Source organism: Sus scrofa, chromosome 4 (assembly GCF_054392235.1).
Source record: "Sus scrofa isolate SSC_HxYL_T2T_F1_AM1 chromosome 4, Sscrofa_HxYL_maternal_Yorkshire_Landrace_v2.0, whole genome shotgun sequence".
Classification (NCBI taxonomy): domain Eukaryota; kingdom Metazoa; phylum Chordata; class Mammalia; order Artiodactyla; family Suidae; genus Sus; species Sus scrofa.
Window position 1 is genome coordinate 16,463,091 of NC_139386.1, and position 23,064 is coordinate 16,486,154.

Consider the following 23,064-nt stretch of genomic DNA (forward strand, 5'->3'; position numbering starts at 1 on the left):
TTAAAAAGACAAAAATTCTGGTTTTCCCTTTGGTTTCTTCAGGCATTTGATAGCGTCTCACGCTGCCCTGCTGGAAGAATTAAATTGCTTGAGACTGGCAAGCGGAACGGGCGAGGGTGGTAAACAGCAGCAGGGGAAGGCGGCTGCCTGCCAAGGAGGAGGCTGGCGGCCCAGGTCGGGCTGACGTTCATTACCGGGCTGGAAGGGCCGGGCAGTGTGGGGAGCGGAGGTCTGTGGATGTCAGAGCACAGACAGGGAAGGCAGTACAGGCAGGAACCAGGAAATGCGCCAGCTTTTCCCGTTTTCTTGGAATAAGAAAAGTGCAGGTTGAATTTTTTTTTTTTTTTTCTTTTTTGGAGGGGAATTGTAGAGGAGAGTTTGGAGGTTGAGGGGTGGATAAAGTGGCCCAAAGTGGGCAAGTCCTTGTGAAAATGAAATATCTAGACCAGAGATACCCAGCATGGCGCCCCTGAGCCAACAGCACAGCCCCACCTGTAAGCAATGTTCATGCTCCGGCCCAGCGAGACCCACTCAATGAGAACCTGTAACCAGCCTTCCAGGTGGCTCTGGTGCGTCGCCAAGTCTGAAAGGCACTGGTCTAAGTGAGCGTCACCTTGGACAGAAGGGGCTCTTTAAACCTCCCCTGAGCAGAGACACAAAAGGTGACACAAAAGAGCAAGGGCAGAGTCCAGTCACCTTCAGAAGCCCAGGACGGAAGTGAGTGGCCCAGGGTCTCGCGAGAGCAGGCGGTGGTGCTGGGCGTGGCCTGCAGGTCTCACGCCCACGCCCATGCCCACGCTCCTCTCCGCAGTATATCATGAATCCATCAGGGAAGACCCGGGAGAAGGATGGGCCTATCACTTCTTCTCTGGCTCAAAGAGAATGTGACGAAGAGTCCCGCATCGCCGGTCACCTGTTTTGACAGTCCCACCTGCACTGCCGGACCTCACCAGGATAGAAGACGAAGCGTGTGGTTGTATCGGATCTGCGGCAGGAGGTGGGTGAGTCGGCATCGTGCCCTGTCCTGGGAGCCAGGCAGCAATGAAGAGCCAGGAGCAGAGGAAAAGGTTATAAAAATGTTTAGTCTTTGCTTTATTGAGTTACAACAAATGAGCAACAAGTTAGAAAAATTGTTTTTTTCTTTTCCAAACTCCCTAACATTTTATTTCTGCAGTGTACTCAAATTGGGGGGGTGGGGGTGGGGGTGGGGGAAGGGACTGCAAACACAATTCATATTGCAACATGTATACCAGATAGGTCTCTTGGTTTTGCTTCTTTAAAAGTTAGGACTAACCCAGGGAAAAAAGTGCACTCAGGAATCTAAAATTGGCCCAAAACAAAACACGCAAACAAATCAATTCATGGTGAAGCGTCAAGCTGAAATCTTATCAAAAACCACGCTGAGAAAAGGCAGGAACGGAAGCGAAAACCCAAGCTGTTCCTCTCTGTACCATCCAGTTAGGAAGATCTTTTGTTTTTATTTTATAAAAGTAATGATGACGCTAATGCATGTGGAGCCCTTTCTGCTGGTTACTAAAAAGACGCTCAGAGGGTAGCCACACCCCCTCTGGTTCTCTTGGTGCTGGCTGGGCACAAGGTCTGACCTCAGAGGCCAGGCTGTCAAAAGACCAGACTGGCCTGGTGTCGGTTCAGAAAGCCTTGTGTGTGGCTAAGCAGGGACCCCAAAGACAGCTGGGAAAAAACTGGACATGGATTTGATCTGGAAGTTCTGTTAAACTGCACATGGCCCTCTGGGTTAAGCCAGATGCCTGAGCCTCAGCCTGTCCCCTGAAGGAATCTCCCCACTTTCAAACTACCTTGAAAAGCGAACCCTCCCTACCTAAAATCCAGTAGATATAATGGCACTAATGCTAATATCCCGCCTCCCCCAAATTAATTAAAAAAAAAAAAACAAAAAAACGGAAAAAAGAGAAAAGCACATGTGATCCGCCCTCTGTGCTGGAAAAAAACCTTACAATGGTAGTGCTGGAAAAGGAAGTTGCCCTTGATTAAAAAGGTAACAAAATTCCCACATTGTACAAATCGGTTCCAGTATAGCAAGAGGCAGGGGCCCGGGCAGAGGAGCAAACTATGTACAAGGAGCCATGGAAAACGCAGTAGTAGGACTTTGGCACTCTGAACAGTTCCCACCGGGCCTCTGGGAGGTGCGTGCGCGTGAAGGCAGCTGGGATTCCTGTGGCCGCAGGCACCCGCATGCTAAGTCCTTCCACTTGGAGTCTCTGGCCAGGGTGGCCCACAGCCGGGGAGGGAAGTTCTCTTCTTTCCTCAAAGACAGAGCATCCCCTTTATCAGCACAGCAGTTCTGCCGGGCTCCCTGGAAGGACAACACAAAACCGGAGAGAGGATGTCAGGGAGATGACTGTCATGCCCTGGGGAAGGCATGGGGGGTGGCCTCCCCCCACCCCCGCTCTCCTGGGCGGAGACTCCCAAAGCCATCCTGGGACAGACACCCTTCAAGTGTGGGGCCTGTTTTAAAGAACCAAATGTGTTTCCTGAGCACAGTCTGATAGTATGGGAAGCGTCTCCGGAATAAGGCCTTTGAGAACAGGATGACTTTCTGGGCAAGCGAAGGAAGTGCTTCATCTCATCATTACAAGACTGTTTTTTTTTTTTTGCCATTTCTTGGGCCACACCCTCGGCATATGGAGGTTCCCAGGCTAGGGGGTCTAATCAGAGCTGTAACCGCCGGCCTACACCAGAGCCACAGCAATGCCAGATCCGAGCCCCATCTGCAACCTACACCACAGCTCACGGCAACGCCAGATCCTTAACCCACTGAGCAAGGCCAGGGATCAAACCTCATGGTTCCTAGTTGGCTTCGTTAACCACTGAGCCATGACGGGAACTCCTCAAGACTGTTTTCTTATTCCTAGAGAGGCAGCCAGTCACAGTGGTTCCTAAAAGGCCCTGGAATCAGACAAACCCGGATGTGGGTCCTGACTTCCCTATACACTGGCCAGGGGGCCACACACACATCATCTCCTGAGGGCTTCGTTTTCACTGCTGTGAAACAGGCATGCTGATAGCATCCACCTGGTAAAGTGGGTGTGATGATTAGTTGATGCAGACACCAGCATTTTTTTTTTTTTTTTTTTTTTTTGTCTTTTTGCTATTTCTTGGGCCGCTCCCGCGGCATATGGAGGTTCCCAGGCTAGGGGTCCAATCGGAGCTGTAGCCACCGGCCTATGCCAGAGCCACAGCAATGCGGGATCCGAGCCGCGTCTGCAACCTACACCACAGCTCACGGCAACACCGGATCGTTAACCCACTGAGCAAGGGCAGGGACCGAACCCGCAACCTCATGGTTTCTAGTCGGATTCATTAACCACTGCGCCACGACGGGAACTCCTGACACCAGCATTTAAAATAGCACCTGGGGAGTTCCTGTCGTGGCTCAGTGGTTAACGAATCTGACTAGGAACCATGAGGTTGCAGGTTTGATCCCTGGCCTCGCTCAGTGGGTTAAGGATCCGGCGTTGCTGTGAGCTGTGGTGTAGGTTGCAGATGCGGCTCGGATCCCCTGTTGCTGTGGCCGTGGTATAGGCTCCAATTAGACCCCTGGCCTGGGAACCTCCATATGACATGGGTGCGGCCCTAGAAAAGACAAAAAAAAAAAAAAAAGTGCCTGGCATGTGGTAAGTGTCATGTGTGCTTTTAGATGGAGGCTTTTCCAAATGTGATAGGATCCAGAATAGCAATCCTAATAGGATGAGAAGGTTTAAGTGTATTTTTAATTGAATGTTTCTATCAACCCTCAGAGGTTCAGATGTTATTATTATTCCCATTTTACAGCTGAGGAAACTGAGCACAGGGAGGCTAAAAAAATTTGCCCCTGATCATACAGCTAGAAAGTGGCAGAGCCAACATTCCAACCCGGGCAATTTCCAGAGTCTGTGCTCTTAAACAGTGTTAAGAGGCTATGGGAGAAGTGTTTCATGCCTTTTTTTTCTTTTTTTTTGGCCTTTTAGGGCCACAGGTGTGGCATATGGAAGCTCTCAGGCTAGGGGTCAAATTGGAGCTATAGTTGCTGGCTTACACTTCAGCCACAGCAAAGCCAGATCCAAGCCACATCTGCAAACAAATATGACCTATTTAATTTTTTTGTCTTTTTTTTTTTTTTAAAGGGTCACACCCATGGCATATGGAGGTTCCCAGGCTAGCGGTTAAATTGGAGCTGTGGCCGCCAGCCTGCACCACAGCCACAGCAATACTGGATCCTTAACTCACTGAACAAGGCCAGGGATGGAACCTGCATCCTTATGGATGGTAATTGGGTTTGTTTCCACTGAACCACAATGGGAACTCCTGAAGTGCTTCATTCTTATATGCTTTGGAGTAACGAAAGTAATCCCAGGACCCTCTCATGGGTTAGTTGTGTCCTCTCATCCCCCAAAGAGATGCTGAAGTCCTAACCCCTAGAACCTAGAATGTAACCCTTTTGAGAAATTCCTTTACGAGGTGATCAAAGTTAAAATGAGGTCATTAGGGTGGGACCTGGCCCCATAGGGCTGGTGTCCTTATAAAAAGGGGACATTTGGACCCAGAGACAGACACACACAGGAAGAACACCATGGGAAGATGAAGGCAGAAATTGGGGCGATGCATCTATGAGCCAAGGAATACCAAGGACTGCCAGCAACTCACCAGGGGCTCAGACAGACATTCGGAACTTTCTCCCTCACAGCCCTCAGAAGGCGCAGCCCTGCCAACACTGGCCTCCAGACTGTGGGAGAGTAAATTCCTGGTGTTTGCGTAGCCAGCTTGTGGTACTCTGAGGCCCTCAGGAATTCAGACAGACCTCCTTTTCCTCTGTGGGCTCCTTGGACCCCAGGATCCCGAGTAAGGGAACCAAGGGGAAGGCTCAGGGCTGCAAAGGACACAGCCAGGATTCCGTCCCAGGCTGGGAGGTGATCAAATCTATAGATTCCTGAAGCTGCTGGCTTTTCCTCTGCTTTTCTCTTGGTAAGGCCGTGTTACTGCTTGGTCACGTCTCTGGCTGAGAAGGCAGCTCAGAAGGCCCTGAGAAGTTGTGTGTGTGCATGAGCACGGGACCAAGAGCAGGAAGATCAGGCTTCTCAGCCACAGGCATCAGCAGATCACTTATATGGTCATTCATTCCTAATGTCTGGAGGTCAAATGTACCCACGTTCCCTGAATAGTTGAGGGAGTTCCCTGGTGGCCTAGTGGTGAAGGGTCTGGTGGTGTCACTTCTGTGGTTTGGGTTCAGTCCCTGGTCTGGGAACTGCTGCCTGCTCTGGGCATGGCAAAAAAAAAAAAAAAAAAAAAAAAAAAAAAAAAAAAAGTGAATATTGGAGTTAAGAAACCAACTTGTAAGAGAAATGTATGTGGATGAAACCAGATTCCAGGAGTGTCCTTGGGATCTGGCACCACCCAAAAGTGATCCAGCAGAAGTCACCGAATCCTAAGAGCTGCAGGGATCCTCCAAGGTGATGCTGCTAACATCACTCATATCACGAGGAGAAAAGGATGCTCAGGCAGCAAAGGTGATCTCCCAGGTCTGCTCAGCGGCAGAGTCAAGAGCAATAGTAATCATGGTGGTGAGAATGGTTAAAATTTATCTCCTGCTTATTAGGAGCCAGGCCCAATGCTAAGCGCTGATAGGGATCATCATTAATTTTCAGGGTAACCCGGTAACTGGGGAGGTAGGCCCACTCCACCGTGAAGAGATGGGGGCTCAGCAGGATCAAATGACGTCGGGCAAGTCCTAAGTGGTGGAGTCTGGATTCCACCGAGGCCAATCCAACGTTAGCGGCTCCTCCCCATCCCGGACCCGCCTCTGGCCTCCTTGCCCTACATGCACAGGTGCTCCCTGTACGGAGCCACCTGGAGAGAGGAGAGCGCATGTCTGCTTCAAAGATGGGGTCAGGTGGTCCTAGGCACCCGGAGAGGCCAACATGCCTTATCACTGATCCCACACAGAACCACCCGCACATGGACCACAGCCAGCCTCCAACGCTCCCCAAAGAACAGGGATCCCCCAGCAAACTGGGTCTTCCCACCACCTTTGGAAGAGGCTGCCTCTGGTTGGCTGTACGTCCAAGCAGCTCTCAAGACTCTGGGAAACATGGCCCAGGAAGCTAAAGGGTGACTCTTCCTCCCAAGCAGACTGCAGCACGCCAGCGCAGCACAGGACTCTGGGTAGTGGTCATGGGGCAGAGTGGAAAGAGCCGTGGAGTTGGAGGAAGCTGGAACCCGGGTCAGCCGCTTCCCAGCTGTGTGCCAAGGTCAGTAACTTAACCTCCCTGAGCCTCGTTTCCAATTCACGACCCCTGGCTGCTGGGAGGGGAAGAGATGAGGTGTAAAGCATACGGGGGCTCCAGAAATATTGCTTCATTTTTCTTGGAGGAAAGCCAGGTGCAAATGAGGGCTTTAGGTGTAAGTGAGCTCACCTGTGTGTGTGTGCGCGCATGCGAATACACGCTTGTTCTCTCGTACAGAAAACTGAACCCTGTCTCTTTAAGGAATTGACAGAAACTTGCTTTTTAGGTAAACCTCAGGATTAAGGTGGTTCTTCATCTGGCAGGTTTTAAAATTTATTTATTATTTATTTATGCATGCATGCATGTTTTTTAGGGCTGCACCTGAGTTCCCAGGCTAGGGGTTAAGTCGGATCCCACGTTGCTGCTGGACTACAGCAACATGGGATCCGAGCTGCACCTTTGACCTACACCACAGCTCATGGCAATGTTGGATCCTTAGTGAGGCCAGGGATCAAACAGCATCCTCATGGATACTAGTTGGATTTGTTACCGCTGAGCCCATCGGGAGCTCCTGGCAAGTTTTTTTTAGATGGAAGTATAATTGATTTACAATATTGTTTCATGTGTATGGCAACATGATTCAGTTGTATATACAGATATATATATATTTCAGATTATTTTCCATTATATATTATTACATTGACTACTATTCCCTGTACTTATACAGGAAATCCTGTTTATCTGTTTTGTGTAGAGTGTAAATGTTAATTCTTTACTTCTAATTTATCCCCCCCCTTTCCCCTTTGGTAACCATAAGTTTGTTTTCTATGTGAGTCTGTTTTTGTTTCATACATAGATTCATTTACATTATTTTTTAGATTCCACATATAAGTGATACCATGTAATATTTGACTTACTTCATTAGGATAATAATTTCTAGGTCCATCCATGTTGCTGAAAATATTTCATTCTACTTTATGGCTAATAGTCCATCATACACACACACACACACACACACACACACACACACACACATGCATACCTAGCACATCTTAAGCCAGTTGTCTGTGGATGGGCACTTTGGTTGTTTCCATGTCTTGATTTCTATAAATAGTGCTGTGGTGAATACTGGGGTGCATGTGTCTTTTTGAATTAAAGCTTTCATCATTTCTGGACTGGGATTGCTGGATCATATGATAGCTCGGTTTTCAGATGTTTAAGGAATATTCCAACTATTTTCAATAGTATTTACATACCAATCTGCATTCCCACTGACAATTCAGGAGGGTTCCTTTTCTCCACACCCTCTCTAGTATTTATTATTTATAGACTTTTGGGTGACAGACATTCTGAGCAGTGCAAGGTGATTCCTTATTGTGGTTTTGATTTGCATTCTGCTCATAATTAGAGATGCTGGACATCTTTTCCATGTGCCTGTTGGTTATCTGTTTTTTTTTTTTTTTGAGGAATGTCCATTGAAGTCTTCTGCCCATTTTTTGATTGGGTTGTTTTCTCTGTTGAGTTGTATGGGTTGATTGTATAGTTTACATATTAACCCCTTGTTGGCCGCATCATTTGCAAACATTTTCTCTCCTTCAGGTTGTCTTTTCATTTTGTTGATGGTTCCTTCCACTGAGCAAAAGCTTTTAAGGTTGATTAGGTCCTATTTGTTTAGTTTTGCTTTTATTTCTTTTGCCTTGGGATATACTGACCTAAGAAAATATTGCTATGATTTTTGTCGGAATATATTGCTTATGTTCTTTTCTAGGAATTTTATTATGTCATGTCTTATTTTTAAGTCTTTAAGCCATTTTTAGGTTATTTTTGTGTATGGTGTTGGGTGTGTTCGAACTTCCTTGATTTACATGTTGCTGCAAATCAAGGAAGTTAGAAATTTCCCAATACCATTTGCTGAAGAGACTGCCTTTTCTCCGTTGTCTATTCTCGCCTCCTTTGTTATAGATTACTGTAGGTGTGTGAGTTTCTGAGCTTTCCATTCTGTGCCACTGATTTATATGTCTTTTTGTGCCAACACCATGCTCTTTTGATTACTGAAGCTTTGTAGTATAGCTGAAGTTTGGAAAGGTTTGCTTCCTGCTTTGTTCTTTTTCTTCAGGACTGCTTTGGCAATTCTGGGTCTCTTGTGGTTCCATATAAATTTTAGGATTATTTGCTCTAGTTCAGTGAAAAATGTCACAGGTATTTTGATAGGGATTGCAATAAATCTGCAGATTGCTTTGGGTAGTATGGCCATTTCAACAATATTCTTCCAATCCAAGAACATGGGCTATCTTTCCATTTCTTTGAATCCTCTTCTGTTTCTTTGATGGTAACGTTATTCCCTGTCTTATGTGTATGAATATGTATAATCAATTCTCTGCCCATATGCATTAATAAAGAAAAATAATGACTGAACAAGGCCTTTAAAAAGAACAGCAACAACAACAAAATCTGCAAAAAAATAGATGGCAAGGCCAAAGGGTAACTTGGAGAAGGGGAGACAAAGCCACTCACTCCTTTTTTTTTGGCCTTTGCAGTGACCCCAGATGTTCATGAATGGCTCTGGGCTCTGGAAGCACCCTCAGATGCACTGGATTTCAGTTCTCCTTGACCTCCCCAGGCTGTGGGAGCTGGCAGCACTCCCAAAGTCAGGCTGGGAAGACGCTGGACACCGGGGGCAGCAGTGGTTTCTCCATGCAGGACACAGCCCGGCTCCATGGCCTTCCCCTGGGGCAGCCCATGCCAGCTATGGGCCACTTCCTGGAAGGCCTTGCTCCCAGGTGCCCTCAGTTCACCTTGTTAAACCTTCCTGTGCTGGGGCTTGCGTGGCCCAGCTGTCATCACGATGTCTTCACATCGCCGGGTTAACTGTCCATCCACAGTGGTCACTGCTGCCCCCGCCATGCCCCACCCCCTTCCCAGCACCGTGTCTGGCTCAGTGAGGATACCCAAATGTTCATTAATGCATGAAAAGTGCAAAGAGAGCACTGTGCCGTGAGAGGTGGCTGGTTATTATATGATTGGTGACAAAGTTCCCATTTCAGTCTTTTATTTTTTATTATTTTTTGTCTGTTTGCCTTTTCTAGGGCTGCTCCCACAGCATATGGTGGTTCCCAGCCTAGGGGTCGAATCGGAGCTGTAGCCACCGGCCTACGCCAGAGCCACAGCAACATGGAATCTGAGCCGTGGCTGTGACCTACATCACAGCTCATGGCAACGTCAGATCCTTCACCCACTGAGCAAGGCCAGGGATTGAACTCGCAACCTCATGGTTCCTAGTTGGCTTTGTTAACCACTGAGCCATGATGGGAACTCCCCCATCTCAATCTCTTTTAAAGAGTGTTTCAGAGATTTTTGACTCTGTGGCCTCTTGCGAAGCCCCTGGGCTTCTACCTGGAGTCTGACCATTTGGTCAGGGACATTCCCCACTGCAGAGAACGGCAGCCTGATGGGCTCACTTCATCCCAGAGCACCAGATCTCAGCTTTGGGGAAAGTGGCAAGGTCGTGGGGGCCCTTTCCTTATGGCCACTGTCCAAACATTTCCCCCAAGGGGATGGCCAGCCTCTCCCCACTCACTGCCCAGTGCAGGGAACCCACTGTCTCCCACAGCTGTCCCTTTCTGTCTTGGGGACAACCTGGAATGCTCAAAAGTACTATCTAATTCTTTAGCAGAATCTGCTTGCCTATTACTTTACCTTTGGGGAAGCATGAAACGATTAGAGTTCTTTGCCGCTATGGTGGCTCTCTGTTCTATTTCTCTTTAATTTTCCCTGTAGGGATGTCCCTTAGGCCCCGTGGACTCAAGAGAGAATAACATCATAGTCCATGAGACAGAAAAACAAGCACTATGGTTGTGCTTTATGGCTCAATGTTTCTGAGTCAAACTTTCTTTTACTGGGAGGGGACATGGTCTGATTGGAATTAGAATTGAAGAAGGGACATGGTGACACAGAGAAAGACTAAGTAGTTTTCCAGTGGGTGAGGACAACTTCTTACGATCCCAGATCATCCCTACATTAAGGCCTTGGTCAGGTCTGAGCAAGGCTCATTCCTTGCAGCAGTTTGGGGAGGCCTCGGGGGTTTGGGGAAAATCGCTGAGACGCGTAAGCCAGCGCAATCTTCCCACTCGCCGGCAGAGAGGCTCAGGGGGCCAGTGGCTCTTCCTGCCCCCTTCCCGTCAGTGGGATGTTATCCTGGGGAGTTCAAAGAATTGGAGCAAATGGGCTTGTAATTTAAAGGCAGACTCCGGATGTGGTTATGAGTGAGTGTGGGTTTGGGTTGGAATTGCAGCTCTACTGCTTTCTACATCAGTGACCTTGGGCCAGTTACCTTCCAGTGTCCTAGTCTCATCGGCCATAAAATGAAGAAAATAATGTCTTTGGAGAGTTGTTAACAGATGTAAAGTACTCAGCAAATGTTACTCCTTGTTGTTGCCCCAAGCCCCCTACCCCACCCCAAGATGCAATTAACAGCTCAAAGCATGCGCTTATAGGGGGTGGGTGGTGTCAGGCAAGATGGCCAAGTTCTTCACATGGAGAAGAATATGCAGCTTCTGAGTTGGTGTCCACTGAGCAGGTGCGGATGTTAACGCCAGGCCCCTGTTTCTGGGCTTTCGCTTATATTATCTCATTTAGTGCTGACAACCACAGACAAGCCTATTAGGTAAGTGCTATGGACCGAACTGTGTCCCACCCCAAATTCATATGCTGAACTTGAGTCCCCAGTATGACTGTTTGCGGAGATGGGGTCTTTAAGGAGGTGATGAAAGGTTAAATAAGGTCATAAGGGTGGGGCTCCAATCCAACAGGATGCGTGTCCTTATGCGACAAGGAAGAGCCACCAGGAGGTTACATGCACAAAGGAAAGGCCATGTGAGGACCCAGAGATGGTGGCCATCTGCAAGCCAAGGAGAGGGGTCTCACCGGACACCAACCCTGCTGGCATCTTGATCTTGAGCTTTTAGCCTCTAGAACGGCAAGAAAATAGATTTCTGTTCCTTAAGCCACCCAGTTTGTGCTATGCTGTTATGGCAGCCGCAGTTGACTAATGCAGTATTAAGGCTGTAGAAACTTAATCATAAACAAGAATAAAATAAAATGCATAGGCAGGTGGGTGATCTAGAATTTTCTACCTTCCGTCTTCCATGTACCACCAGGGCAGAGTGATCTCAACACCCAGACATCTGCAAGATGACTTTTCTTTTGCTCCTTCCTTGAGTATCTCAGAGGGTCTCAAACTTTGTCTACGTGGTCATACACAAGAATCACAGTCATCTTTATTGGTGAGTTAGAGGAGTTTCAAGGGGAAAATCTGATGGTAGGTGAGTCCACTTAGCATTCTGGCTTTGAACCCCCACACCTGAATGAACTGTGAACTCACAGCCACTACAGTCACCTTGCAGCTTCCCTTCCATCCCAGGGTCTTTGAGTATCTTATTTCTTCTGCCTGGGATGCTTCTCTCTCCTCCTGAACCTACTGGATTTCAGTTCATCTACTCCCTGTTCAGGGAGGCCTTGCCTAACCCCTTCCATCAGGTCAGAGTCCCCTAATCTACATTCTCACAATTCAGTGCCCCTTCCTTTCAAAAAATCTTGTCACCTGGCGGTTTTTCCTTTTTGTTTAATGGAAGTCTCTTGGATCAGAGCTTCAACTAGACCATGAGCTCCATGAGGGCAGGGACATGCTGGGCCCACCCTCTTTGGCAGCCTGGCACACTGCAGGCATTCCACACATACTGGTGGGGGAATGAGCCAGGACATGTGTTATGAGCATCGCTGGACCAGCTGCTGCTTCTCCTTGGGGCCGGCATCCTTCCTCTGAGAACTGAGAGGCTTTGATTTCATTAGGTTCCTAAGCTGCTATAAGCTGCCCAAAGCACCGTGAGAATTCCTAGTGTGAGAAGCTCCAGAATTAGGTAGAAGGCATAGTAGTTAACTCTCCACAAAGTACCAGGGCTGTGAGGCTAATGTACAGTCTCGTAAAATCACCTAGTAAGGAGCCAGTGACTGATGCTCCAACAGACCTTTCCCTCGAGCTGCTCACACACAGATAAAGCAAACTGTCCCCAGTTCCTCTCCCTCGCTGGCTGGCATCTCATAGGACTAATGAGTGATAGAAAAAAGTGAGGAGATGGAAAAGAATATAGATTCTGGCTAACTGGAAGCCAACTGTCTTCGTTAATTCTCAGGCTGGTTCAACAGACTGCTGTTGAGCATCTATTCTGAATCAGGCACTGGAGGATTCAGAGACTAATGGGATATGGTCCCTGACTTCAAGGGTCTGGTAGAGGAGAGAGAGGGAAATGGTTAATTACAACATGTTCACCCATCCATCTGCCCACATGATCTGTATTTGGACAGCTAATCTGAACAGACTATGGGGGTATACATATCTTGGATCCTAAATTGTAGCCAGGATCCAACACTTGGTTGCCTTGAATATTTTAAGCAAGCCAAACTATGGAAAATATTCTTCTGCTATTTCACAGAACTTACCTCTTCCCCAAAGCCATCCCTAAGTATCAAGAGATGGAAATTGTCAGAAATCAGGAGGCAGCAAAGCAGTGAATGCAGAGTTGTGTGCTAGTTTCCAGTCCCACACAGAATTAAGATGTGACCACATCCTGTTGGTCCAGCTTGGGTGGTGATGGAAGTGCCACATGGGGATGTGGTGGGCCTTGGTGGTCTGGTCAGGCACTGACCTGACAGGTGGCAGGGGGCTGCTAGCTGAGGAACCCCAGGCAAGTATCTCTGAGCCTCAGTTCTGCCCTCTGTAAAATGGGGCAAGAGCTATAGCTTTCTCGTTGTGTTGTAAAGTTTAAAGACCTTGACAGATGTGCCTGGAAGAATGCTGAGCACGTGCATATCCAAATAAATAGAATCGCTCCATGGTAGCAGAGCTGGGCTATTCTGTCTGGCCAAATATCAAGGCATATATCTGACAACCTTTGGCTCAAGGAGTTTAACTCATTTTTATGAGTGGAGGAGTGTATTTTTCAGGCTCTTACCAGGACAGGTCTCTCAATGGATGGCTTGATAATTATTTGCACCCAGAGACTGAATCAAGATGACCCAATTCAAGGTATGGGAGGGATTCCTTATCTTCGTGTCTAATCTCAGGGCCAGGGTGAGCCTGGACTGAGCCACTGTCCTGAGCCTCCCAAAAACTTCAGCCAGAGGAACCAGTTGGGGGGTGGGGGGTGGGGTGGGGAACGCTTCATGCCAGCAGGGGGACGTCCCACCCTAGAGTCAGCTCTCGGTGGCTTACCCAGGTTCTCTCTCTCTCACACAGGCATCGCATGCCTCTTATGAAATCAAAACCATGCATGATTTCTAGGATTATTCTCTGTGTGGCAACTGCACGCGACTGCAGGTTCCTAAATAAATATGTATTTAAATAAAGACACCCCTGAATATTTATGAATTTCAAGAGACCCATGTGTTTGGTTCATACATGCTGTGAAGTAATTTGGAGGTTTTTTTTTTTTTTTTCCTTGGCCCCTCGAGGTTGAAAGCTTCCTTGAAGGGGTGCCTCTTTGGGGACTTGGAACAACTTTCAGATGCCACCACCAGCACAGACGGCGGCCCCTTTCTCTCAATACAGTGGCCCCTGAAAAATATCAGGAGGCCAATTAGAGATCTCGGATGTTGCTGGGTGTTAAGGAGATCTTAGTTTCTTGTTTAGGAATATTTTCTGGCACATACTTAGGGCGTTTACCATACATACACATGAAGAGAGTTTCTTTCCTGGGTTCCTGTTTTGGTGGAGATGGCTTGTTTCTTTGTTTTTTTTTGTTTTTGTTTTTTGTTGTTGTTGTTGTTGCTATTTCTTGGGCCGCTCCCGCGGCATATGGAGGTCCCCAGGCTAGGGGTTGAATCGGAGCTGTAGCCACCGGCCTACGCCAGAGCCACAGCAACGCGGGATCCGAGCCGCGTCTGCAACCTACACCACAGCTCACGGCAACGCCGGATCGTTAACCCACTGAGCAAGTGCAGGGACCGAACCCGCAACCTCATGGTTCCTAGTCGGAGTCGTTAACCACTGCGCCATGACGGGAACTCCCTGTTTCTTTATCTCTGAATGATCTGATGCTAATTCAAAAGTCTAACTCTAATAACCCTAGGGATCTCCTGCCACAGGACCAGGGCTGGGCAGTGTCAACTAGAAATGGGGAATTTCTGCCAGAAATAAAGAGGCAGAGACGGCAGTAGGGAGAGTGAGGGCTCTGGGGTGGACCTGAGGTGCTGGCTGGGAGAATATGGATAAGTTCCTTGGTTTCTGAGTCTCGGCTTCTGGGTGTATAAAAAGAGAAGCTTACTTCTCAGGGTCGTTTGAGTTCATAAATAAAGAGGGGTGGTCATTTCCAGGGCTCCCTTGGGGACCTTATCAGCCATTCTGGAGGTTCTCACCTTTCATTATTTCTCAGGCTGACATGGTGGGGTTGGGGGTAGGGGGGCTCCCTTGCCTTTTAAGTGACCTCCGGAGAAGCCAGCCTGGGCAGACCGTAAATCATGCCTCTCCCCCTGCTTCTAAGCTGCCCTTGGCTCCCTCGGCTTTGGCCAAGTTGGCCCTTTCCCTCCAGCACCCCTCTCCCTGCCACCTGCTCCCCTTCCCACCTCCTTTCTCCACTTACCATCGAGAAAGCTGCTGTGCTTCAGGCCCTGATTTGCACAGACCTCTGGTGAAACACAGGCACCAAGGACTTGGGTGGCATGTCCCATTATGTGGACGACATGGCCATTAGTAACCATGGTAACCTCCCTTCTCAGGCTTCTGTGGCTCCACAGACCTAATTTATACCAGTCTCGTCTAGATTTGAAGGGATTCTGGGGACCCCGTCGGTGCAGCAACAAGCGGGGGCTACTCACTGAGACGTGCAGGTGCACCATCCTTTAGCCACAACGAGGCAAACACCACGTACTTTCAGAACCTTTCCAGTTAAAGGAAACAATCCCAAATCTCTATTGGGTAAATGTGGGCACTTATTCTTACAAAAAAAAAAAAAAAAAAAAAAAAAAAAAGAAAGAAAAAAGAAAAAAATCCAAAACGAAGAAAGGGAAAGACCTATCTTTCATGTTTGTTTCTTATAGCAGCAAACACAGAACCAGCCTTATGCTGTGTTAACTTTGCTACTAGATGTTAGAACAGAAAGACTCCCAACGGCCTCAGGAAGTGATGCTGTCACCTAGCAGCGCTGCCTTGCAAATAAGGACACAACATCTCTCGGCCACCGTGTTTCTTCGTTTTAAAAGAGCCTCGAAGGACTCACCAGCTGTGTTAGTATCTCTGTACCTACAACCGTGTGGACTCTGGCAATGGAAGGAGACCCAGCACCCTCCCCTGGCTCCCTGGGGGAACAGGTGGCATTACCTGGCTAGGCCTGGCCAGCCTCGGCGGGGACGCTGTCGGAGTCCGAGTCGGCCAGCTCCGCGGGGCCTTCTGCCGCCGTCTGACTCCAGCTGTCCGACCTGTCAGAGATGGCATCCTCCTCCCCGACCGTCACCTCCACCCAATCCACGACGCCCGACTCCTCGTTCTCGTCGCTGCCCTGGCCGTCCCGGCTGCTGCCCTCCGACCTGTCCGAGGTGGCCTCTGAGGGCTTCGCTGGCAAACCGTCTTTTGCTTGCTCGCTGCCCGCTTTCGCCCTGGGGACCAGCTTCTCCAGGTCGTCCTCGCTGAGCTTCTTGGGGTCCTTGTAATAGGACTGAGCCACCTCACTCCCGTTCTTCGGGCTCTCAGTGAGGATGGTTTTGGCCCCTTTCCTCGACGGGGCATCGCAGCCGTGATCGTCCGCCACGGGCTGCGGCTGGTACTGCTCCATCCACTTTAAGCTTCCAGTTTTTAGCAAGCATCTGTTCTCTTTGAACCAACGCACGATTTCAGTTCGGACCAGGCCTGTCTTTGCAGCGAGCTGGTCATATTCCTGGGGAGTCGGCCACTGGGTTCTGGCAAACGTGCTCCTCAGGAGATGAACCTGCTCTTGACTTTTTGTAATTGCTGGTGAGGGGCTGGGCAGAGAACCGGCCAGCTGGGCACCGGAGAGCTGGTCAAGTCGAGACAGAGCACCGTTGGGGGCCGCAGCGTCTTGGCCTTTCTTGCCGGACCCCATGGAATCCAGGACGGCCTGTTCCATGCTGTCCCGAAGCTTCCGCCTCTCCGAGAACCAGGAGTCGATCTCTCTCCTGCTCAGCTTGGTCTCCACCCTCAGCCTGTCCAGTTCTGCCTGGGTCGGGAAGGAGCTTTTCAAAAAGCTGTCCTCCAGGCTCTTCACCTGACCCTGTGTTTTCTCTTTGAACTTCTGTGGGGCAAAGTCTGGGTATGCGTGGTACGTGCGACCGTGTCGGGAGGCCGCGATGGCCAACTGGTCTTTGGCAAGGGATTCGCTGGTGATGTGGACGATGCCCCTTTGACACCGATAGCGGTGGTCGCTGAACCACTTCTTGATCTCGCTCCGGGCGAGGCCGGTCACCTCGATGAGTCGGTAGACCTCAGCGTCATCGGGGAACTGGCTCTGGAGGAAGCTCGCCTTGAGGTGTGCAATCTGCTCTTTCGTCTTCTTGCGCTCGCTGGTCTGGGTCAGTGGTGGGTTGGCCACCTTGGGTGGGGGCTCTGGCACTTGAGCGACGTGTGGACGCTTGGGCTCGGGGGCAGCTTGGGGGGTCACCAAGGGTCTCTTCTGGCCGTGGTTGGTCACCCCGGCCACGGCAAGCGTGATGGGGGCGCAGGAGACGGTTGCTGGCCCGCTGGTCACCTGAGTCAGCACGAGGCTGGTCTGGCCCAGGATCTGGCACGGGAGAGCAGTCTGGAGGATGGGCTGTGACACCTTTGTGGGGGCCAACTGGGCGGGCAACACAGTGATGGTTGGGGGGACCGACTGGATGGTGCCATTAAACATCTTCTTCCGGGCCTCCTCCACCTCCTCCGGGGACCAGCTGATGCCGTGTTTTAAGCGCTGGGTGGCAAACCAGATTCTGATGTGCTCTTCTGGGTGTTTGGAAGCAGCTGTCAGCCAGGACAGCTCAGCCTGGGTCGGGTAAGGGAACTTGTTGAAGGAGTTGATCATGGTGGCGTTGGTGTCCAGGGCAGAGTTGTATTTGGTAGTGTTCAGCGGGACGGGGACCTTGGGGACAAGGTTGATATTTGGTGGCAGCTGGACAGAAGGCATGACGTGTCCTAACGTGTCCTGCAGGAGCTCCACGCCCCCGAGTCTCGAGAGGATCTCAGCTGCGTCTGTTACCAGGCGGGCGGTCCCTTCCACGTGGTTCTCGGGGGCAGCCTCCTCCGGCTTCTTGGGCACCTTCTTGGCATCAGCTTTCGGTTTCCCTGGCTTCATGATGGGGGTTTTACTCACCGAGATCCCAGGATCGCTGTCCCCGCTTCCGGGGCCGCTGCTGGTGATGGACACGACGTGGCTGGTGGCATCGATGGACTGCTCCAGGACAGTCTGATTATTGCGCTTGATTAGCTTCAGCTTGAAGTTGGTCTCCCCGGGGTGGAACTTGGCGTTGTGGTCAGACAAGGAGTCGTACTTTTTGGTTGTGAAGTTACACTCGGCACACACGTAGAGGGGGTTGAGGATCACGTTGGGGTGCTGCATGTCGACGTGCTCGGTGAACTCGTTCAGGTTTTGCGTGGAGTAGGGGCAGTATTTGCATTCATAGCCGCCCTGGGGTTTTTTGGATTGGGTTTCCCCCATAGATTTCACCTCGATCACTTCATTTTCTTTGGAAGAGTTCTCAGGTTCTGCTGCCCACGTGTCCTTGGCCGTTTCCGGCTGTGGCGTGCTGATTCCTTTCTCTTTGGCCCTGTCTCCTTCCTCGGGCAAGTCTTGTTCCACTACCTGTGATGTCCGAACCATGCACGGGGTTGTGGACTTTCGTTTGCTCGCCATGCTGCCTGCGTGCAATGGCTTATATGGGGGGCCGGAGGGGGTGGGCAGGGAAGGGGCAGTGAGATTTTTGGGATTCTAAGATCAAAGGCTTTTGGCTTTACGCCCCTTCCAATGGCTTTGGCTTTCCTTGAATGCTGAAGTCTAGTGTTTCCAGAATGATTTCAGCACAGAAAACTGTAAGTGCTCCAACGGCTGAACACAAGAGGCAGCATCGTATCTGTGGGACAAGAACATAGAGAGAGTCAGTGTTTCCTCACAAGCATTTCTTTCTGAGTCGCTCCCATGACCCGTCCCAACTGGCACCCAAGCAAATATCCAGGTGAGCACAGATGGCCTGAGGGCGGGTGCTCAGCAAAATGAAAGCGCACATTCTTCTCTGCTGTTCTCTGGGAAGGGCAGTGGGACCAGGCTCAAGGCAAGCAAACGAGGATGCAGCTCGCTCGCTGATGTTTAGAGACCAAGGGGTAGAGGAAAGCAACAAGGGCATGGAGAGCTTATGAAGGGGTAGGTTTCACGGTGGAGGAGACCTTGCCAGTGAAATGTTGGCTGCTGTTACGGATGGTACCTCCACCGGGGGCTGGAAAGGTGGAATTTAGGTGGGCTTTATAGAAAATGTATATGAATGTTTTGTTTCTTATCATAATAGTAAAATCACTATAGAAAATCCAGAAAATGCCTCAAAGTATATAAAGAAAAACATCACCCCAGATATTGTTCCTTCATCTCCTTCATTTCATTTGAACAGTTCCCATTTTCATAAACATTGAGCAAAAGAACGATGAGAAAACAGCTGCATGATATTACACTGTAGGGCTATACCATACGTGATACACTGAGCCATTGGACTTCTGCCGGACATTTATTCCTATTTTTCGGCAGGACAGACTTGCAGTCCATACCCTCAGTCCTTATTTCTGATAACTACATTGCTTTTTGTTTTGTTTTGGCTGTGCCTGCGGCATGCGGAAGCTCCTGGGCCAGGGACTGAACCTGCGCCACAGCAGTGATAATGCCGGATCCTTAACTGCTAGGCCACCAAGGAACTCCTCTGATAACTAGCTTTGGGTGAATGCTTAGAAATAAATGCACTGGGTCAAAGAATGTCAACATTTTAAATTCTCTTGACTCATATGGCCAAGTTTTTGCATCATTTGGCCTTTCCCCTGGCAGTGAGTGCCTGCCTCACCGCTTAGCTTACATGAAACATTACCACTAAAAAGCCTGGCCAATTAGATATGGGACAGCTGTTTTAATATGCTTTGTGGCTTTTCTTTCTTTTGTTTTCTGTCTTTTTGTCTTTTTAGTGCTGCAAACGTGGTATAGGGAGGTTCCCAGGCTAGGGGTTGAATTGGAGCTATAGCTGCTGGCCTACACCACAACCACAGTAACTTGGGATCTGAGCCAAGTCTGCAACCTACACCACAGCTCACAGCAATGCCAGATCCCCAACCCACTGAGTAAGGCCAGGGATCGAACCCGCATCCTCATGGATACTAGTCAGGTTCCTTAACCACTGAGCCACGATGGAAACTCCTTTGTTGCTTTTCTTGATTGCTACTTAGGGTGAACAGTTTTCAAAGAATCACTTGCCATTTGTATTCTTTCTTTTGTGAACTGTGGATTTTTATAATGCGATGCCTATATATAATGTGAACTATGATTTTTATAATGTGATGCCTAATGGTTTTATTATTAATTTATGAGTCCTCTATTTAAAATATTAGCCCTTTACTGTATTGCTTGCAAAATTTTTCCAGTCTGTCATTTACCTTTTAGTTTTGCATGTGGAATGTTTCATGTTTTACAGGTAGAAATTTTTATTTTTAGATGGCACTGTTATCAATCTTTTTCACTTGTGGCTTCTTTCAGTGTGGTTTTATATTTAGAATGTGGTTCCCTATTTTGATAGCGGAGACCTATTATCCTATGTTTTCTTAGAGTGTTTTGGCTTATTTTATATTTAACTCATTTGGACTTGAACAGATTTTGGGGTAAGCTGTGAGATAGAATTCTAAGCATTTTTCTTGAAAGTTATCAATAATCTCAGTCGCATGTATTGTGTTATCTTTTCTCTTCTCACTAAATTGTGAAACCACCTGTGCCATACATTACATTTTTTTTTATATACTAGGGTGTTTCTGGGTTATGCATTCTGTACTTGTTATCTAGCTATTGAGCCTTACACTTAATTAAAAAAAAATTTTTTTTGTAGATTAGAGCATGTTTTAATATCTGGAAGAGCGAGTTTCTCTTTATCATTCTTTTTTTGCCAGACACTTTGGAGTTATTCTGATCACCTATTAATATAAGTCAATTCTCATAAATCAGAATCATCTGCAAAATAAAATCCTGCTGGAATATTGATTGGAATTGCATTAAATAAACATAAATTTAGGAGTACAGGAGCAATTTGCTTATTACGAGGTAGGATATGTTAACAGAACCCAAACAGGGGAAGTGCTAGGCTGGACCATGCTGAGTATCTAAATGCATGGGCTTCCAAGAGGAGGGCCTTTCACTGTGAGTCTAGAGGAGGAGGGAGAAGTGATTTGAAAGAGGGGTAGCCGATATCCAGGAGAAAGATGGAGGAGCTGGAATAGCCCTTCCAGCCTCTCCTGCTGGCCTGGATTTGAGTCCCACTGAAGAGAGAGCTCAAGGCAGAATAATGGGCTTATTTTCAAGAGCAACCCTGTGGGACTAGGGACCCCACTCATCTGTCTAGGTGCTCAGGTGACAAACCTGAGCAGGACTTGGGAGAGGGCCACCCCACCTTGTGAACACAGAAGGTGGCCCCTCTAAGGCGCTTTCATGCTGGGCAATTTATCAGCCGTGGGGAGGTCCCTCGGGGCACAGCAGAGCAGAGGGGGGCCGTGTCTTTATGCTGACCACACCCAAACCGATGTGTCTGAATGTCAGACTCTTTTCCGCCTCAAACATGGGTCCCCACTAGAGTTTTCATCTCCACCACTGGCCCCACCACGGCACCTGAGCCCCGATCTTCTGCACCTCACCCCTCAATGGCTCATTGGCAATCCTGTTGGCTCTGTCTTCAAAACAAACCCAGTGTCAGACCACTTCCTCTTCTCCCTGCCTCGTCCAGGCCACGTCCATCTCCCGTCTGGAAGCCTCCCACGGGCCTCCTGCTTCCTTCATCTCCGGAGCAGCAGAGGGATTTTTTTTTTTTTCCCCCAGCTTCTTGATGGTGATGGTTTGAAATTTATTTTTGGTACTGGAAAGGGCGTAAGTATTATTTTTTTTAATCTCCAAATCTTTTTTTTTTTTTAGTTGAAGTACAGTTGGTGTACATTATAGTGATTCACAATTTTTGTATTTATTTATTTACTTTTTTATTTTTTTGCTTTTTAGGGCTGCACCTGTGGCACATGGGAGTTCCCAGGCTAGGGGTCAAATAGGAGCTACAGCTGCCAGCCTACACCACAGCCACAGCAATGAGGTATCCGAGCCGCATCTGTGACCTACACCGCAGCTCACAGCAGTGCTGGATCCTCAACCCACTTAGTGAGCCCAGGGATTGAACCTGCATCCTCATGGATATTAGTTGGATTTGCTTCCACTGCACCACAGTGGGAACTCCTGATTCACAATTTTTAAAGGTTATACTCCAATTACAGTTATTATGGAATATCTGCATACTCCCTGTGCTATACAATATATCCTCATAGCTTATTTATTTTATACACAGTAGTTTCTATCTTAATTCCCTACCTCTCCTTTGCCCCTCCTCCTTTTCCTCTCCTCACTGGTAACCACTAGTTTGTTCCCTGTATCTGTGAGTCCTCTTCTTCTTTGGTTATATTCACTAGTTGCATTTTTTTAGATTCCACCTATAAGTAATATCATACAGTATTTGTTTTGCTCTGACTTATTTCACTTAGCATAATGCCCTCCAAGTGTATCTGTGTTGCTGCAAGTGGCAAAATTTCATCCTTTTTTTTTATGGCTGAATAGTAATTCCTATACATCTACATCTATATCACATCTTCTTTATGTGTTCATCTGCTGATGGGCATTTAGGGTGCTTCCATATCTTGGCGATGGTAAATAATGCTCCTATGAACATTGCAGTGCCTGTATCTTTTTGAATTAGTGTTTTTGCTTTTTTCATCTATATCCCCAGGAGGGGAACTGCAGGGTCATATGGTAGTTTCTATTTTTAGTTTTTGAGGAACATCCATACTATATTTCACAGTGGCTGCATCTATTTATGTTCCCACCAACAGTGTACAAGGGTTCCCCTTTCTTCACTTCCTTGCCAGCAATATCACTGGTGTTCTTTTTGATAACCTTGCAGAAGGAGATTTTAAGAGAAGAACCAGTGTACAACACCTTTCTGCATGAAGCCCTCTCGCTTTTCCCATAGAGTGAACTCCAACCCCAGCACGTTCTGGTCCATGCTCCCCTCCCCCCAGCTGCTGGAACAGGTGTATCCCTTCCATCACGGGGCCTCTGCCAGACAGTCCACCCCAGAGCTCCTCAGTTTTCATGGCTCCATGTACACGTCACCTCCCACAGAGAGGCCTTTCCAGACCACTGTTCCATGTAAAATAATGCCTCCTCCACTCTCTATTTCCTCATTTTGCTTTGCTTTCATATACATATAAAACTGAAGTATAGTTGATTTATAATATTGTGTTAGCTTCAGGTGTACAGCAAAGTGACTCAGATATATATATTCTTTTTAAGATTCTTTTCCATTATAGGTTATTACAAGATATTGAATATATTTCCCTGCATAGCACTTTTTAATATTCAAAATGTAACAGTTTTGTGATTAGAGGAGGAGGCAGGAAAGAGTATCTATCAACTTGTTTATTTCTCCCTCTAAAATGGTGCTGCTAATGTGATAGCCACTAGCCACATCTGGTTCTTTACATTTATATTAATTAAAACGGAATAAAATTTAAAATCTT

General features: G+C 48.2%; 1 protein-coding gene across 10 annotated transcripts in view; it reads right to left on the reverse strand.

Annotated features, from left to right (window-relative positions):
* Positions 1-1,063: 1,063 nt before the first annotated feature.
* The window catches only part of ZHX2 (zinc fingers and homeoboxes 2), a 179,384-nt gene continuing 157,383 nt past the window's right edge, over positions 1,064-23,064 (reverse strand). For 6 of the 10 annotated variants that reach the window (XM_021088973.2, XM_021088974.2, XM_085021770.1 and 3 more), the window contains 2 exons: positions 15,613-18,350; positions 1,064-2,335 (listed from right to left, as the gene is read on the reverse strand). In XM_021088973.2, the coding sequence (XP_020944632.2) occupies positions 15,617-18,133 (2,517 nt within the window). In that variant the 5' untranslated portion in view covers positions 18,134-18,350 and the 3' untranslated portion in view covers positions 1,064-2,335; positions 15,613-15,616. Of the gene's footprint in view, positions 2,336-8,063; positions 14,015-14,301; positions 18,351-23,064 lie in introns of those variants that run through there. The other 4 variants (XR_014843403.1, XR_014843405.1, XR_014843404.1 and 1 more) reach the window with 1 other exon arrangement.